The sequence below is a fragment of the Fukomys damarensis genome, unplaced genomic scaffold (assembly GCF_012274545.1).
Source record: "Fukomys damarensis isolate Sample0158 unplaced genomic scaffold, DMR_v1.0_HiC HiC_scaffold_11, whole genome shotgun sequence".
NCBI classification, from domain to species: domain Eukaryota; kingdom Metazoa; phylum Chordata; class Mammalia; order Rodentia; family Bathyergidae; genus Fukomys; species Fukomys damarensis.
In genome coordinates, this window is record NW_022900923.1 from 1,449,310 (window position 1) to 1,465,344 (window position 16,035).

General features: G+C 50.7%; 1 protein-coding gene across 1 annotated transcript in view; it reads right to left on the bottom strand.

The window, feature by feature from the left end:
- Positions 1-610: 610 nt before the first annotated feature.
- Positions 611-16,035, bottom strand: part of Mia3 (MIA SH3 domain ER export factor 3) — a 26,516-nt gene continuing 11,091 nt past the window's right edge. Inside the window, exons 4-25 of the mRNA XM_010642478.2 lie at positions 15,396-15,527; positions 13,426-13,447; positions 12,718-12,806; positions 12,430-12,507; positions 12,232-12,342; positions 11,192-11,263; positions 10,954-11,058; positions 9,744-9,866; positions 9,537-9,648; positions 8,919-8,971; positions 8,739-8,829; positions 8,503-8,641; positions 5,960-6,061; positions 5,302-5,362; positions 5,152-5,187; positions 5,008-5,075; positions 4,837-4,937; positions 4,612-4,752; positions 3,400-3,479; positions 3,255-3,305; positions 2,140-2,287; positions 611-1,414 (exon numbers count right to left, since the gene is read on the bottom strand). Coding sequence (XP_010640780.1) covers positions 1,119-1,414; positions 2,140-2,287; positions 3,255-3,305; positions 3,400-3,479; positions 4,612-4,752; positions 4,837-4,937; positions 5,008-5,075; positions 5,152-5,187; positions 5,302-5,362; positions 5,960-6,061; positions 8,503-8,641; positions 8,739-8,829; positions 8,919-8,971; positions 9,537-9,648; positions 9,744-9,866; positions 10,954-11,058; positions 11,192-11,263; positions 12,232-12,342; positions 12,430-12,507; positions 12,718-12,806; positions 13,426-13,447; positions 15,396-15,527 — 2,211 coding nt within the window. The 3' untranslated portion in view covers positions 611-1,118. The remainder of the gene's footprint in view (positions 1,415-2,139; positions 2,288-3,254; positions 3,306-3,399; positions 3,480-4,611; positions 4,753-4,836; positions 4,938-5,007; positions 5,076-5,151; positions 5,188-5,301; positions 5,363-5,959; positions 6,062-8,502; positions 8,642-8,738; positions 8,830-8,918; positions 8,972-9,536; positions 9,649-9,743; positions 9,867-10,953; positions 11,059-11,191; positions 11,264-12,231; positions 12,343-12,429; positions 12,508-12,717; positions 12,807-13,425; positions 13,448-15,395; positions 15,528-16,035) is intronic.

The following is a 16,035-nucleotide window of genomic DNA, read 5'->3' on the forward strand; positions in this document are numbered from 1 at the left end:
GAATTTTAACTCACTCTAGATCCTCAGCCTCTTAAATGTGCTGTTAAGTTACCATACTCAGTGTCTGAGGAGCAAGTCTGTCCTTAGGAACAATACAGAGTAGGAACAGTCCAAGACTAAGTGCAGTGCACTTCCAGATTCTTAGACTTGTGATTCTTAAGGAAAGGTGCAAATGCCCAAATAGAGATTTTGGAATAGTATCTGTCTAAACAGGATGGAGTTCAGCCCAAGGTTGCTGACCAGGAGTAGGGTGGAAGCCTTATAGTTCTCAGTCACTTTTGCTCTTCTCATTTTTGGTTCATGTTCCTTGAAAGTCACTTGTAGAATGTGGGACAGAGAACAGACTAGGGTTTTAAGAAATAATTTGCTTTCACAGTCATGACACATCATTTCTATTTTGCTGTTACACCCCTAAATACAGTCACGGTGAAAAAAAAAAATTGAGGTCAAACAGTTCTCGTTGCTATTGTGAACTCACACTCCCCTACGGTGAGCCAGGCAGAACACCCATGCAGGCAGCACAGAGGGCTGCAGCAGTCACCAGACAGGTTACGGTCCCGGGAGCCAGCGTCACGACGGGTCTCACAACAAGCAGTGAACCAAGAGACACTTGGAAATATTAACAAACAAGTTTTTATTAACTATTACTACAAAGGATATCAGTGAGAGGGGAGATAAAGGTTATGATTGTTGAGTAAACATCTTTACGTAACAGTCATTTCGACCAGTACAGGGGTGGCGGGCAGGCAGAGGTGCCGGCTCATAAACACTACTGCTCTGTACTCACCTGGTACTCTTAAAATAGGGCAATGGAAATACATGTTCTTTAAGCATTTCCACAGGAAATGGTCATTTTTATGACATTCTGAATCATTTTGCAATTACATATGCTACACTAACTGAAACACAGGTATTATTGCACATTTCCAAGTTGGAAGGACGCTCAAACTTGAGGCGATTTTTAGAGGAAAGATGAGACTTGAATTGTTTGGCTCAAAAATGCATACTGCCCAAGGCAGCTTAGTATTAAAAATGTCTTAAACTTTTGGGTTTCAAAGCTGATGGAAACTTTTGCCATCTGAACAGTGCCATCCATTTCCCTCTGAATGGAGTCAGAGTCACTGGCTCTGCCTCAGAGCCTGCGAGGAGTCCTGGCTGCTGCGTGGAGAGGCAGGTGCAGGCTCATCCCTGGGGTCTCCTTTGGCAGGCGGCGGCACGTAATCCTGGGGGCCAGAAGGCAGTGGTGGCAATCCAGGGCCAGGAAGAAAATACTCTCGAGGGCCGAGTGGGCCAGCAGGTCTGAATGGTGCATGGCCTGGCAAGAACTCCCAGGGGTGGCCAGGCAGGTCTCGTCTTCCAGGCGGGACGCCCGGGGCGAACTCCCTCAGGCCCAGTGGCGGGTACACACACGGAACTGCGAAGCAAGATACCCAGTGAGCTCAGGGAGGGTCTGATCTCGCACATCCCCAGGATGCTGAGTGATGCATGCCATTTCACAGGTAAGGGAAACTTAGGCTAGGCAAGTTCAAGCTACAGCCTGAGGCCAGCCAGCCCAGAGCATGCAGGCAGGACTTGAACATGGCCTGCCTGGCTCTGGACCTGTTTTCTTCATGGTGCAGCTCTGTGGCCATCTCACGTGGAAGTGCTGGCTACCACACCGAGATGACAGACTATGCACCGAGAGCTGCACTGCAACAATGACCTTTTAAGGGAATTCTTCTATTATCTGTCAGTCACAAGTTCATACAGTAGCTGGGCACAGACCGGTCACGTGCCACCAGTGTCAGTGAGCCTGCCCTGCCAGATATGGCCTTGCACCTCCACCGATGAAACGGCAACATCGATGAGGTCACTAAGAGATTCTCCTCTAACCACCCACTCCACCTGTCCTCATGGGAATGATACTTGCGCTTCCGGGAAGAGCCCTTTACTACCTGTGTCAGTGTCAGGAGATTGTGTAGTTGGGAAACTAGGGAGGTTGGAATGGGCTCAGCTTCGCCTTGTATTGTGGTAACCAGGAATAGCAACTGCTGAACAGGGTCAGGAGGAAAGATGGCCACTCTGGACAAGCCAGTCATTAGCAACTGCTCTAGTGGGGGCAACAGGAGAGGACAAGTTGTGCTGTCCAGTGCGTCGTACCGAATGGTGGAGGTGGCGGAGGCATTGGCCGAGGTCCGTAAGGCCCGCAGAGTGGTGGCGGCGGCCCGTATCCAACAGGTGGTGGCAGAGGGCCGCCCATGAACGGAGGCCCTGGGAAAGCAGGGGGCCCCTTCACGGCCATAGTAACCTGCAGAACAGAAGCGGTTACAGCTTTACATCCGGTGACAGAACACTGCTGACACCAGGAAAAGCGAAGCCTAGGCGAAAGCAGGCCCCTGTCCGGAGAGCGAGGTCAGTGCAGCAACCTCCCACCATGTCCCCCGCGGCTCAGCGGTTAAAAGGATGCCGCAGAGCAAGCACTGCCCCCAGCTGTCACCACGTGTGTGCACGGTGAGCTCTAGAGCCCAGCCATACGCTGGGGAGCGCGCTGGGAGGATGTGCCAGTGCATGTCCCTCCTCACCACGAGCTCAGCACCATCCTCTACAGTGTGTGTGGCACGACCGGTAAAAGGCTTCCAAGGGATGTGTGTTCCCAGAGCATTGCACTAGGACACGGAAGGGTTTTTGCACACTGGTTGTGTTACACGCTCAGTGAGATGAGGCTAACAGGGAGCTTCCCCTTCCAGTGCCATTGCACTGTGAGACGCTGGCCAATATCACCTGTGGACCTGGGTGGCCAGGAAGTGAGGACAGCAAGTTCTGACTGGTGCCAGGGCAGCGCTGTGCAGTGTGAAGGCCACCAGCTCGTGGGAAGGCGCTTCAGGGACAGCGCAGCTGGGCTGGCCAGGCTGGTCTCACTTCCAGCAAATCTCTCTGCCGCGTTTCCCATCACCAGGACGGGGTCTGCCCAGTACAGTGGCGAAGTGTTAACAGCACACTTCCCGAAGAGCAAGCTGGGTGTGGGGGCCGCATGCCCGTGATCCCTGCACTTTTATTTGAGGCCAGCAGTGTCCACTTGAGTCCCAGGCCAGGCTGAGCTGCACAGCGAGACCCTGCCCCACCAAGTCCTGGACAAGCTCCCAGCTCTAGGAATCCACTCTGACTCGGCTCACACTGTCAGCTAGGCGCGCACACAGCACAGGGGAGGCCTCCACACGCCCAGGAGCCTAAGTGGCTGCGCCCAGCCCGGCCTCATCCCCAACTGCCATACTTACTGCTGCTGCATGCTCAGGCTCACGCCTCACGCCGGGCTCGTGTGCAGCAGCCTGCTTTTTGAAAGAGCAGGAGGTATGCAAACAGGACAGACAGGACAGGAGGCACCCGGGGAGCGCACAGGGAAAGGCTGCCCCGCAGGCTCACCTTGGCCTCATCCAGGCCCTTCCCAGGGGAGGAGCCTCGGGAGCCGCTGCTCACCGTGGGTCCTGGACCAGGTCCAGCATCTGTGAGGGGCCAGAGAACGGACTCAGGCCGTGCACTCTGAGGGGAGGACACACCTGCTGCTTCAACTCAGAAATGACGTGGCTCCCCCAGCGAGGCGGGGGGGCTTCCTGGGCCTTGGCAGATACTTGAGGACGAGGTATGGCCTCGCAGCTGGCCCTGGCTGTACTCTTCAGAAGACATAAAAGCTGGGGCAGGTAAAGGTTTAGCTCTTCACCAGAAAGCTATGCGAGACCCCGAATCCCGGTGTCAGTAGAGTCCTGGATCTGAAAGTAGAGCTGCCTCGGAGCAGAGAACAGCAGTAAGCCCTGGTGTCAGTAGACAGCTCTGCTGCCTGACAGGCTTCTGAACACTGGCTCTTTTCAGTGTGCACGTAATCCGGCTTCCAGTCAGTGTGCTACAGACACTGAGTCAGAAATGAGACAGCTCGTATTCTGGTAAGAGAAGTGGGAAGTACACATGCTGCGTAAGCCATGAAGATGGAAGGCCGCTCTCAGGACACGAAGCAGAGGAGCACCAGGGCTTCAGGACAGAGCCTTACACATCACACTGCAGCGACAACTGCTCACCACGTTTCCACACGACTCCCAACGGCACTACCTCGGGAGTGGCCTCTGCAGCCATCGGCAGATGAGCAGCTAACGAAAATGTGTTTACCCACCATGGAGTACTATGCCACAGAGGAGGCCAAATTTAATGTATTTAGAGGGAGGGAGATGGATGCACCTGGAGACCACACAGCTAAGTGAAATATCACATGGTTTCTCCTGTATGCGCGTCCCAAACATAATTTAAAGAGCAGAGTAGAAGGCAAAAGAAAACGGGGTGGACTGTGGAGGTGGGCAGGGGAGGGAAATGACTGAGCTGCGACAGGAGATGCAGCCCCTCCCCAGGATGAGTGCAGTCATCACGCATCACAAACACGCACCCCTGAGAGGGACACACATGCCTCACAGAAAAAAATGAAGAGGCAGACACAGGGCTTCCGCTTCTGCAGCCTCTTGTCGTAAACACCCGAAAAGACGGGGAAATGTCCTCCCCTGTGCTAGACCCACACTCTAGAATGCTGCTGTCTGTAGCACACTCGAAAGGGAAAAGAGGAAAGCAGAAAAGCCCACCGGGAGCTGCACTCACCAAATTCACTCCTGGGGAGGTCTCTTCGCGAGGTTGCAGAGATCGGCCGGCTGGGGGGCTCCACGCTCAGGGGCGGGGAGCAATCACCTCCGCTCACGCTCACGGGGGACGGACCGAAGGAGCCGTTCTGGCTCAGGGGACCTGCGGCGGAGGCAACGTTCACTGCACTTTCCGGTGGCCCGCGCTTGGAGCAGGGAGGGCTGCCGGCACCGAGGCACAGCCTACCTCTCTGGGGAGGGTTCTGGGCCCCGGGTCGTCCAGGCATTGGCTTGACAATCACAGGCTCGTCCTGCCGCATCGCCATCTTCTGGGTCATTTCCAGTAATCTGCACAGAGAGACACCTCAGTGCGCCGGACTGGAGGGCGAACGCTCCGTGAGCAGCCCCCACCACGCACCTGTGCCTCAGGTTGGCCGACTCCCTTCTCTCCTCGGTGATCTGCCTTTCTGCATTGCGCGCCTTGAGCTGTGGGAGACGAGTTCAAGGTCAGCTCGGGAAGCCTTGGAGGAAACCCAAGGGGAAGGAAAGGAAAAGCTCTCACCCAGTTCTCGTGAGCCTTCTTCTCGTGAGTAGCAAGCTGAAAGACAAGATGCCAACTCACTCAGGGACTCTGCCGTGGCCTCTGGCGGTGACAGAACTGTCCGCCTTAGATACCACAGAACACTATGACTGAGCACAGCACAGTCTTTACCTGGTTTTTAAGTGAGCGCTCCGTTTTCTGCAGTTCTTCCTCCATTTCTTGAATTCTCCGCCTAAAAATGACATTTGGTTTTTATCAGTTAAAGCTGAATAAAATTTGAAACAATCTGACTACGTTCCCTTGACTCTAACGGCTTTACCTTTGAAGACTTCACCACACATACAAAAAAAATTCCCTATCATGATGAGTACAGAACGAGCAAGACTAGTACTTCATAATCCCCTTATTTCTATCATCTGCAGTAATGTTCTCAAGTAATCCTGCTAGGGATATCCTGCCCTGTAAAGGCTTTTCTTTTAATAGTATTCGTGGGAAATGACCCAACATGCTGACTGCTGGGCCTGTCCTGTCCAGGGCACGGTGACTCCAGAGGATTCCACTGTGTGACAGAAGCAGGCTGCTCCCCTAAAGGCTGACTCAAGGACAGCCCCCGAGAGCAGGGGCCGGGCTCCCTGACAGTCGCACCAGCCTTGGCCTAAGAACCTTTCTGTTAAGTTTTCATTGTTAACTTAAAAGTGCTCTGCTGTGGGAAATGATGCACTCATATCCTCTGATGACTGGTTTATGCTTCTGTGCCAGTCTCTTCCGTGTTAACATGCAGTTTCACAAAGCAACTTAGCCCTCGCTGCACTGGCCGCAGGCGCCTCACCTGCACACTTTGACTTCCTCTGCGGCCAGCACCACCTTCTCGTCTGCGGCTGACATCCGCTGGTCTCGCTCCTGCAGCTCATACTCTTCCTGACTCAGTTTCCTAGGACAGAGGCGGCTGTCAAGGGTGGGCTCGGCCCACATGCCACTTCCCCCCAGAGTCCCAGGAAGGAATTCACACCTGCCACTCCGGAAGCCCCACTGTGGGCTCCTGGCAGATCACTTGTGTTCTCCCACCTCTCCCTGGAACTCTCTCTCCAGCAAACCGAACGAATGTAAGAAAGCACAGCACAGCAGCAAGCCACCTGGGCCTGATCAAGCTGGCACAAGGAAGGGGTAAGGAGGAAGTAGGGCCACGCCCGCCGCCTCCTCCTGCCAGGGAAAGGGCACCAGCCACTGTTCTTGTGTCGCCATGTTAAGAGCTGTTTCTCCATTGAGACAGGTGCCGTGGTAAGGGGGAGTTTTGCCTCCCGAGAAGACCCAGCCGGAGAGGGGCCTGTGAGTCCCCCAGAGACCCGCACCCCGGCTTCACCACACATTGATGATGCAGAGAAGTGAGGAGGCCGAACCCAGCCCTCAGCCAATCCCTGGGTTTCAAGAAAAGAGAAGTGGAGTTGAGGGACACCGAGGAGCCTGCTGAAGGCCGCAGGCTTCAGCTGAGCGTGTACAGTGCCGCGCCCTAGTACGGAGCAGGCAGTCCCCCGAGTGCCCGAGCCGGGTCTGAAGGAGCCGTGCCGCACACCACACGGCAGTGACAGCCTCAGGTCTTCCCCACAGGAAGCCGGCAGTGCCCGAGGCTCATACTTCCTCCACAGCTCCCACACATCACTGCCCCCTCAGAGAACAAAACTCCTGGCAAAGATAAGACAAGGGAGCCACAAAATGAGCTCACCCCAGGTTCAAAAGGAAGCGTGCCTTATGCATTAAGAGTGTAAATGTCCGGTACGAATTTCCAGAGGATTAGAAGCTATAAAACTGAGAAACGGCTTGGTATGGCAGGGTGCCTGTGGGCCCAGCTCCTCAGGAGGCTGAGGCAGGAGAAAACTGAGTCCAGGAGTCCAAGGATAGCCTGGGCAATACAGATGGACCCCGTCTCTCAGAAGAAAATAAAGGGGTTGGGCTGCAGCTCAGTGCTGGTAGGCATGCCTGAAGGCCTGGATTCGGTCCCCAGCCCAGAGAAAGGAGGAAACCAGAAAAACAGAACGTAGGGGCTCAGCGAGCGCTCTTGGCAGCAGACACATGGCAGGGTGGGATCAAGCGTATCAGACAGCACGGGAAACGTCCAGGATGAGGGGAGTATCGCTGTTCAGCAGCCGAATCAGGGGAGGGAATGAGGCAGGATGCCCTGGAGAAAAGACCCCAGATTTAAGATGCCCACGGCGTGCGAGGGGAGGAGGAGCAAGGCCCCCGCACAGCTCCTCAACTGCTGAGAATGCAAAGACGAGGAGCCGGGGGAGCGGACGCTTGGGAAGGGAACACAACAATGACAATAGATTCCTCAGAGAACTGTGAACCCAGGAGTCAATGTCATCTGTAGCACACTAAAATTGAATGACCGTCGTAATTCTAGAAGTAGCTTAAAGATCTTTCAAAAATGGGCTAGAAGGTAATAAAGACATTTTCATGCAAAAATAATCAAATTTATCAAGACGAATGAAAGTTGGGGTGTTTTTTGATTGTTTTTGTTGTTGTTGTTGTTGTTGTTGTTTTGGCTTTTTCAGACAGACAGGATCTTGGTATGTAGTTCAGGCTAGCCTCAAACTCCCAGCAATCCTCCTGCCTCAGCCTCCCAAGTGCTGAGATTACAGGCGTGCATCACGTCTGGCTTAGAATGAAAGTAATTTCAGAGAAGACCTGTGATGTAGAACGAAGAACAGGAATGGGAGGATACATGCATAAAGTGAGTGTACATCGGAGGGGACCACCGCAAACGACAGTAAGATGTCTCTGCAGTCTGCAGGGTGGAGCATAAGCACAGGTCACTACAACAGCACGGCGGGCAGAAGGCAGCGAGGCCCAGGAGTGTGCACCCACTCCCTCGTGCAGGGAACACGCTGTGGCCTTCAAAGCCCCTATGAAAAGATGAGGAGAGCAAGCCATGGCTACACCAAGCTTACACAGAAGCAGGACTGAAAATATTCCAAGAAACTGAGGAGAGAGAAAGCAAACAGGCCCTCATGGAGCAAATCCTCTGGAGACAACCGGGCGGGCCTGTACTTCAGAAAGTGCCTTCAGAAGCCAGAAGGAGAGCAAACAGGCTTCCAACCAAGTTGTGCAAGGAAGGGAGGGCAGGTGACTTGGAGCAAGGATGGCCTGGCGGAACCTCACAGCTGGGGTTGGACAGAGAGGGCGGGCAGGTGGCTGAGCTGTGACAACGCCAGTCACGGAGGGTGATGCTGCCCCCTCCCCGTATCTGCAGAAGAGAAGGGACCCTGCCCTGCCCTACATACACCAGGGACATGGGTACAGAAAAGGGGATGGGGTGGCAGCCCAGGCCCTGCTGGCGGGGAAGGCGGCGCATGAGGCCGGCAGGCCGGGCCTTACTTCTGCAACGCCATCTCCTTCTGCTGGTACAGCTCATTCAGAATCTCCACCTTCTGCTGCAATGTCCTGCACTCCTCCTCCAGCCCGGTCCTGGCAGACTGCAGCGTGCCGCAGTCCTTGTCCAGCTTCTTTATCTGCTCTGTGAGGGGACTGGTGTCACCATCGCGGGAGGACAGGGCGCCGGCCCAGCTCCCCGCCCGGCTCAGTCTGTGCCCCACCCGCGCCCAGGAGCCCACCTTCCAGGTCACACTTGGTGGACATTGAGGTTCTCAGCTTGGCTTGTAAGAGTTTGAGATCCTCCTTGAGCACTGATATTGTGGTCTGTGTCTAGAAATTGCGAGAGAGAGGGGCACGCGCTTGAAAGTGAAGCACAGGAAGCACTTGTAGGTGCACGGGGCACTGTGAGAGGACCATACCCGGGAGACGTCCATCATCTGCTTAATTTGATTTTTTATCTCACTCTGGTCACCTGAAAAAACAAGAAGCTTTAGTTGCCTTTTCTTCCCTTGCTTTTTTTAAACTGTTTCCCTGACTTCCCCAAAACTAAACTAATGCTCATCAAACACTGAAAGGAAAAACAAATTCACCGACAGAACTGACAGAACTAAGGCTCAGTGAGTGAAGTCCCGCTAGGAGAGCATGTTATGGGGCCGCCGCTGAGCGAGGAGACCCCGAGGGGCCCCACTCCAGCCACACTGCGTTCGGGAAGACACACTCCTGCGGCCCTGTGGCCAGTACTATGAGGCCTCAGACACAGCTACTGCAGCAGCTCCAGGCCTCAGGGGTGGAAAACAGCATTCTGTGTGCCTGTGGCTGTCAGCACCCACACATCTACAAACCCTGTGATGATTAAGCAGAAACTCAGTCAGCTGAGAAGTAGCACCTGTGTCCACAATTAAAGACAAGCATGCTCAGGAGGCTGAGGCGGGAGGACTGCCATGAATTTGGGGCCAGCCTGGACTACATAGTAAATTCATGGCCACCCTCAACTACACAGGCAGAAAGGAGTCTACCCACCAAAGGGCTGACCTTACCTCCCACTTCTCCGTTAGCTAATTCATCTGCCTCGGTTCCTCCTGGACCTGGACCCTCAGACTCGGGAGTACACTCCAATCGATTCAGCTGCGTGATGCAATTGGTCAGAGCCTAGGAGAGGAGCAAGGGGCCGTGAAAAGGCTCACCCAACTCAGCAGGCCTCAGGGATTTGTGAGGTAGGCACGGAGCGGGCAGGACAAACATACCCCAACACTGTCATCTTTATGAGCAAGAGCAGCTTCCAGTTCCCTCTGAGAATTCTCAAAGGCCTTGATCTGCTCACTGAGCTTAGCATGTGACATCTTCCAGTCTTCAATTTCCCGTGCCAGCTGAAGTCAGACACACAGATGCCTGTGGACTGGGCATTGCAGAGAGACACCAGGGCCGCGCAGGCGGGACAGGGAGGCAGAAAGGCGGGTCCTCCCTGTCTGTCACAGAGACTAGGACTTGAGTTAAGAGAGTGCCCTCGGAGCCATCAAGGGAGCTGACCCCACCAGTCACACCCTTCTGCAAACGCCTGTGATTCGAGTGAGTGACTGCCAGTCGGCACAGACAGGTGCATCTCGCTGGGGCTCAACATGTCCCTGGCTTGAGCCGGTGCCATGTGCAGGACTGTCGCATACCCCGTTACGGCTGTGTCCAGACCGCCCCCGAGCCTGGGGCTTTCTCAGAGGTGGCTGAATTGGAGTGTGTGACTGATTTAGGGTACAACGCTAGGCCCGAGGGCGCGAGTGCTGGTGCCCTACGCATTCTGGGTAAAGGGGCAGAAAGACTGCCCTTGCTGCTTTGCTACCTTCAGTCTGCCATGAACTAACTGCCCCTCTGCCTGTGCCACCCTGCCGTGCAGCCAGTGATTATGGACTGAAACTCCTAAAACTAGGAACTAAATAACCTCTTTCTCCTTTAACTCTGGGTGTTGGGCATATTGTCTCAGCAACAAGAGAAAAGTAACTAAGACACCACCCGATGGGACAGTCATGCAGGTTCCACCAGGTGGTTTCAGCCGCAGGAACGTAACACATTCAAAACCAGAGCTGCCCACTTGAGACGGGAATTCTGGCCCTGCTGTGAATGTGCTAAGGCCGGATTCCCAATCTTCTACCTTCCTATGGCCTTTGAGCAGCAACTGCTCAAAGGAGGCTTATAAACGCCTTAATTCTGAGGTTCAAAAGCCAACCCATGGCCTGATGAGGCCACTCGTTAATGACTGGAGTCTGACAAGACGAAGGCCGAGAGCTGGCATCCATTGTACAGAACAGAAAACCCAGGAGAGATGGAGCACGGATGTGCACTCAGCACAGAGCACAGCTGGACCCTGCACAGCATCTCCTTACCCTGAGAGCAGATCTGGGAAAAGACAACTATGAAGTAAAGACACCGGCTTTCCTAACGTGTCACCGCGGACTGGATGTTTACCTGCTCTTTCTTCTTTTTCAGTCTGGCGTTTTCCTCCTGGACCTGCTGGCACTCAGACTTCACCTTCTCTTCACTGAGCTTGGCTTCATTTAGGGCAATCTGGACCTACCGCAGAGCACGCCTATTTCTGAGCTGGTGCCAAAGGAAGGAGAGGGGCCGCCTCGCCACCCACATTGTGCGTGTCCATCAAATCACAGTTCTCAACAAACCTAAGACTGGGAAGCGCAGGCAGCCTTACCTCCGATAATTCTGAGGCATTCATTGAAATAACATCCTTTAACTTCTGTATAGATTTCCTATTTCCCAGTATCTACCATGGGAACACAGAACACAAAATATGCATTTGATTTTGGGAGAAACAATGATATGTACGCTAAAAAAAAAAGGGAAGAAATATCACCAAACATACCCCAAGCTACCACTATGTTTTAGGTAACAGCAGGGGACCCAGTTTGGCCTGGGAGGGGGAGAATCAAGAGCTTCATGAGATGAGGGAAAATAACTGAAGCCAAATATTTCATGGCATCCACAACCTTTGTGGTAACCACGAAGACAACACAGTCTGAAAGAAAAGTTCAAGTAAACCAGTTAAAGTTAGTAGTTTTTTGCTGTTTTTTTTTTCTGGTGGTAGAAAACAAAAATTCCCCAAGGTCACTTTAATAATACTCATGCCTGAATTAAAAATGATAGAATTTCAGTGAGGACAGACAGATCTCATGTGCAGAATTTCAAAATATTTAAGAAGATGCTGGCTCCTCAAGCGAACCTAATTCTCCACCCTTTAACTGCAGGCTGTGTGTGGTAGCTTTCTTCTAAAAAGTGCGGTGTGCAAAGGATTCACAAAGGTAACCCACCAGGTGTGAACTCAGCAGGAGATCCAGCTCAACAAGAGTGGGAAATATGAGAGCCCTCCTATTATGTTTACAACTTTTATATAATTTTAAAACTATTCTAAAGATAGAAAGTATACTGAAAAATACAACTCTGTAAAATAAAACCAAACAGTGTACACAGACTATTCAACTGGCCCATGGTTTCTTGGCAGTTCTGTCTTGGACACAGCAAAGCAATATGAAACTTATCCAGGCTTGAGGATCAAAACACTTCCCAGGCCCAAAAAATATCCTATAGGATTAGAACTGAAAACCCCACAACACGGGCACATGTTCAACCCTGTTATTCCTAATCTTCTTTAGTTAACAGCATGGGAAAAATTCCACTAATTCACAAACAGTTCAGAAATCAAATTATAGTAACACTTAGCAGCAAAACTCTTACCAAATCTTGATTTTTCACATTCTGTTCTCGCTCAGATTCTAACATAACACGAAGATTTTTAGCTGTGGCACCCAGAATTTCACTATTTTCTTCAAGTACTTTGATTTTATCCTAGAAGAAAAGATGTTAAGAGTAGCAAGAGTCACTACACTTGCTTTTGTTCCTAAAATATAATCCCCAAAAGAGAAGAATTTTTACCTTATATTTAATTGCTTCCTCAGAGAGAATCATATTTTCTTTCTTGGTGTCCTGAACAAGCTTCTTTGATTCCTTGACCTACGTAAAACAGAGCATTCAGAACTAAGGACTATAAGTCACAGGCGATCCTCACAGAGAAGGCAGTACTGTGTACGCATGACGATGCCCAAGAGCTGGAGGGTTCACCGGAAATGCTGAAGTAAGAAGACACGACTCAAAGACACCATGATAACCGAGCTACACCGCAGCACAAGTCAGTCCAGGAGAGACCCAAAACAGTAACTGTACCTTCTGTTCATAATTTGACAATTTCTGTATAAGCTCTGTGTTTTCCTTTGTGGTATTCTTCACCTTTTCAGAAATCTGCTGTTCAGTGACTGAAAAGAGGAAAAAGCAAGAAGATTATTACGAGCACTAAATGAAACCGGGTGGCGCAGGACAGGAGAGCAGACGCTGCATGGCACTGCAAGACCAGAGCTTCATGCAGCCATCAGGCTTTCCAAAGAAATCCAAAGCTAAGGGCAACAATGTGTACGACAGTATTAAAATTAAGAAAAATGGAGTTACGTTTCTTTCAATGATATGGCAATTTTATTTCAAAGGTAGGAAATACAGTAAAATGTTATGTAGCTTGATAGCCCTCCCTTCACAAAACATGCTCCTGCTCACCTTCAACATATACCACTTGCAAAGATAAACAGAAAATGCAAGCATATTTACATTACTGTTCTCACATTTCCCACACAAATTCATATTTCGTGTGGGATGAAGTAACTCGCACCATCAGTCTGCTCCAGGCCCTCAGACCGCCTCCCCTCCACAGCTGCTGCCCCTCGGCCGCCTCAGCAGGCACCATCCCGTCAGCGTCAGCCTCCTCTCTACGGCCGGAGCGACCTGGTGCCAGCCGCTAGTGAGCAGCCCACCTCCTGGCGGCCTAGCGCACCTCCCAAACACAAGTGCAGAAACAGTTCCTACAGCAAGCCCGCCCAGACTTACCTTGATATATTCTCTCCTTTACCTAGAAGGGAAAGAAAATTAAACTTGATGTCAAAGTTTGGGTTAATAAAAATATACAGTTACAACAGAGTCATAACCAAATGAAAATTTAATAACTGCTTGGTTCAGGATAAACCCATATGATTAAAAGATAAGAAAGACTGAAAAGCACTTCAGACCATTAGCGATACTTCATAAACAGCCTCTGACACAGCATTAAGGTGCGCGTCTTACTTCACTGCCACACAGATGCTCCTCTGCCACTATCACGTGAGCACCAGGCTTACTTATTGAAGGCCATTTACCTTTGTAACACGCACATTAACAATTTAGTAACTCAAAATTACTTACTTGACACCCCCAAACAGCCAGCATGAAGTCTACAAATGACTGTACGGAAAGACTGGCATAATCTCTGACTAAGCTATGCCTCTTCCACTCACCGGGAGACTCCTTAGAAACCCTCTCCGAGTTGTCTTCTGGCTCAGCTTAGAAGTAATCTAATAAACTACATGATCTGTTCTCCCCAGACCACAAAAAGTTAGTAGTAAAACTGAGAAGTGCGAAGACGTCAGAGGAACACAGAGAAACCACAGCTAACAACTTCCAGGAGGGCAAAGACCGAGTTCTTCCCAGGGCAAAGACAACTTCTGGGGTCATAAAACCTAAACTGTAACTAATTAAATATCGCAGCTAAATTTTCTAATTCGGACTCTGTCTCTCCTTCTGAGTGTTACAGACAGTGAGGGGACCTAAGGCCAGCCCACTGGTCAGCCCGTGGCCACAGCAGAGCACAGTGGCAAACTCCGCATGGGACAAACGTCCTCTCCTCCCATCAGAAGTGACTTCCCCGGCCCAAGGACCCAGGCTACTAGCAGGGTAAAGTGGGAAGAAGGGAATGCAGGAGCCAGCTGTCAGCACCCAGGCAAGGCTGAGCAGCAGCAGCTAGGAACCCAAGAGCCCTGCAGAGGAACAGCTTCGTGGGGAGGAGCAGGGGAAATGGGACACCCCTTTCACACCGCGCGCACACGCGGGCACACACACACACACACACTTCCGTTTGCCCTTCTAGGCTCTTTCCTTTTATTCAAGAAAAAAGTTCAGTGAGATTAGAAAACTCTTCACAGGAATCCAGGTAAAAGGACTCTTCTTTTTAAGAAGGCATTGTTTTGCTTCTGTTTTTTGTGGCCCTGTGGACTGAACCCAGGGCCTTCACACTGAGCTATATTCTCAGCCTTCCAGTTATTTTTTATTTTGAGACAGGCTCTTGCTAAGTCACCAACTTGCCCAGGCTGGGCTCAAACTTGCAATCCTCCTGCCTCAGCCTCCCTCGATGCTGGGGCTGCAGGTACACATATATCACTATGCCTAGCCTCACCTTAGATGTTTCTTCCTTTTTATTGTTTTTCTCTGGGGCCTCCTTCCCTGTGATATGTATGTGTTTCTATAACACAGTTTATCAACACTTCACAGTCCGCCTCCCTTTTCCCACAGCAGCCCAAGACTCAATTATGTGGATATAAATGGGATGGAACACAAAATTCCCTAATGTGGATTACTTAGGTTGTGACAAGTTTTCAATCTATTAAACACCATTCCATCGAACACCCCTGTACAAAATCTTTAACACATAATTTATTTCTTCAGTATAGATTACCAACATATTGTACCATATAAAAGGGACTGATATTTTCTATCCTGTTTTTATCCCTCTTTAAAAGCGTGTGCTATATATAATTATTAAACTATTTTTCAGCATGGCTGCAAGAACCTTCAAGTCTACTAACAGTGGATATGGTTATCATGATCTCTTAATTAAGTCTCTACCAACACCAAGATTACGTTAAATTCAGAAAATCAGCATGAACTATAACCGTTAATTTGTTTGTTACAAAATGAAAAACAAAAGGGCCAATGATTACAAAATATTCGATGTATTTATAAGTCACAGCACAAGTTAATTTACTTACAGCAAGAACAGTTCTCCAGAAGAAAATGGCAAATGAAACAATTCCCAAGAAGGCAGTAAGAAGCACAGGCTTCCACGGCAGCCCATAAAAATCAGGCCCAGGCTGAACATCCTCAGGCAAAGTAGCAACTAGCTGAAATAGATATGGCGGAAATAATGGGAAACTTTAAAAGAACTGACAATAAAGAATCACAAACGATCATCACAGATATCTAAACCAACTTCCAACTACCCTTTCGTAAGAGGACAACTGGCAGTCTCGCGTTGTTTGGCTTGTAGCGTATTTAAGCTTAGTGAGTCTGAACACCTTTAAATCGAGCCTGTACTTCATTTGCGTTAGGCCCTCCCATGTCTAACATATGCTAGAGTTCCTCTGGATCTTGCTTAGGTAACCTGGTTTTTATTACTTAAAACAAAACAAAACAAAAAACAGTACACAGGACAAAATTTAAATACATGACAGAATCGACTTGTGCGGCTGCAAGTAAAACCACTACGATACCGAGGGACACAAAGTCTGTGTTACTCCTCCAGGGCGTTAAGTCTTAATTCCGCTCCACTCATGCGAAACGAGGGTCAGATCCCGGAGGAGACAGCGGCGCCGCCTGCCGCCCCCGGCCTCGCCGTCGACCCTGCGTGGG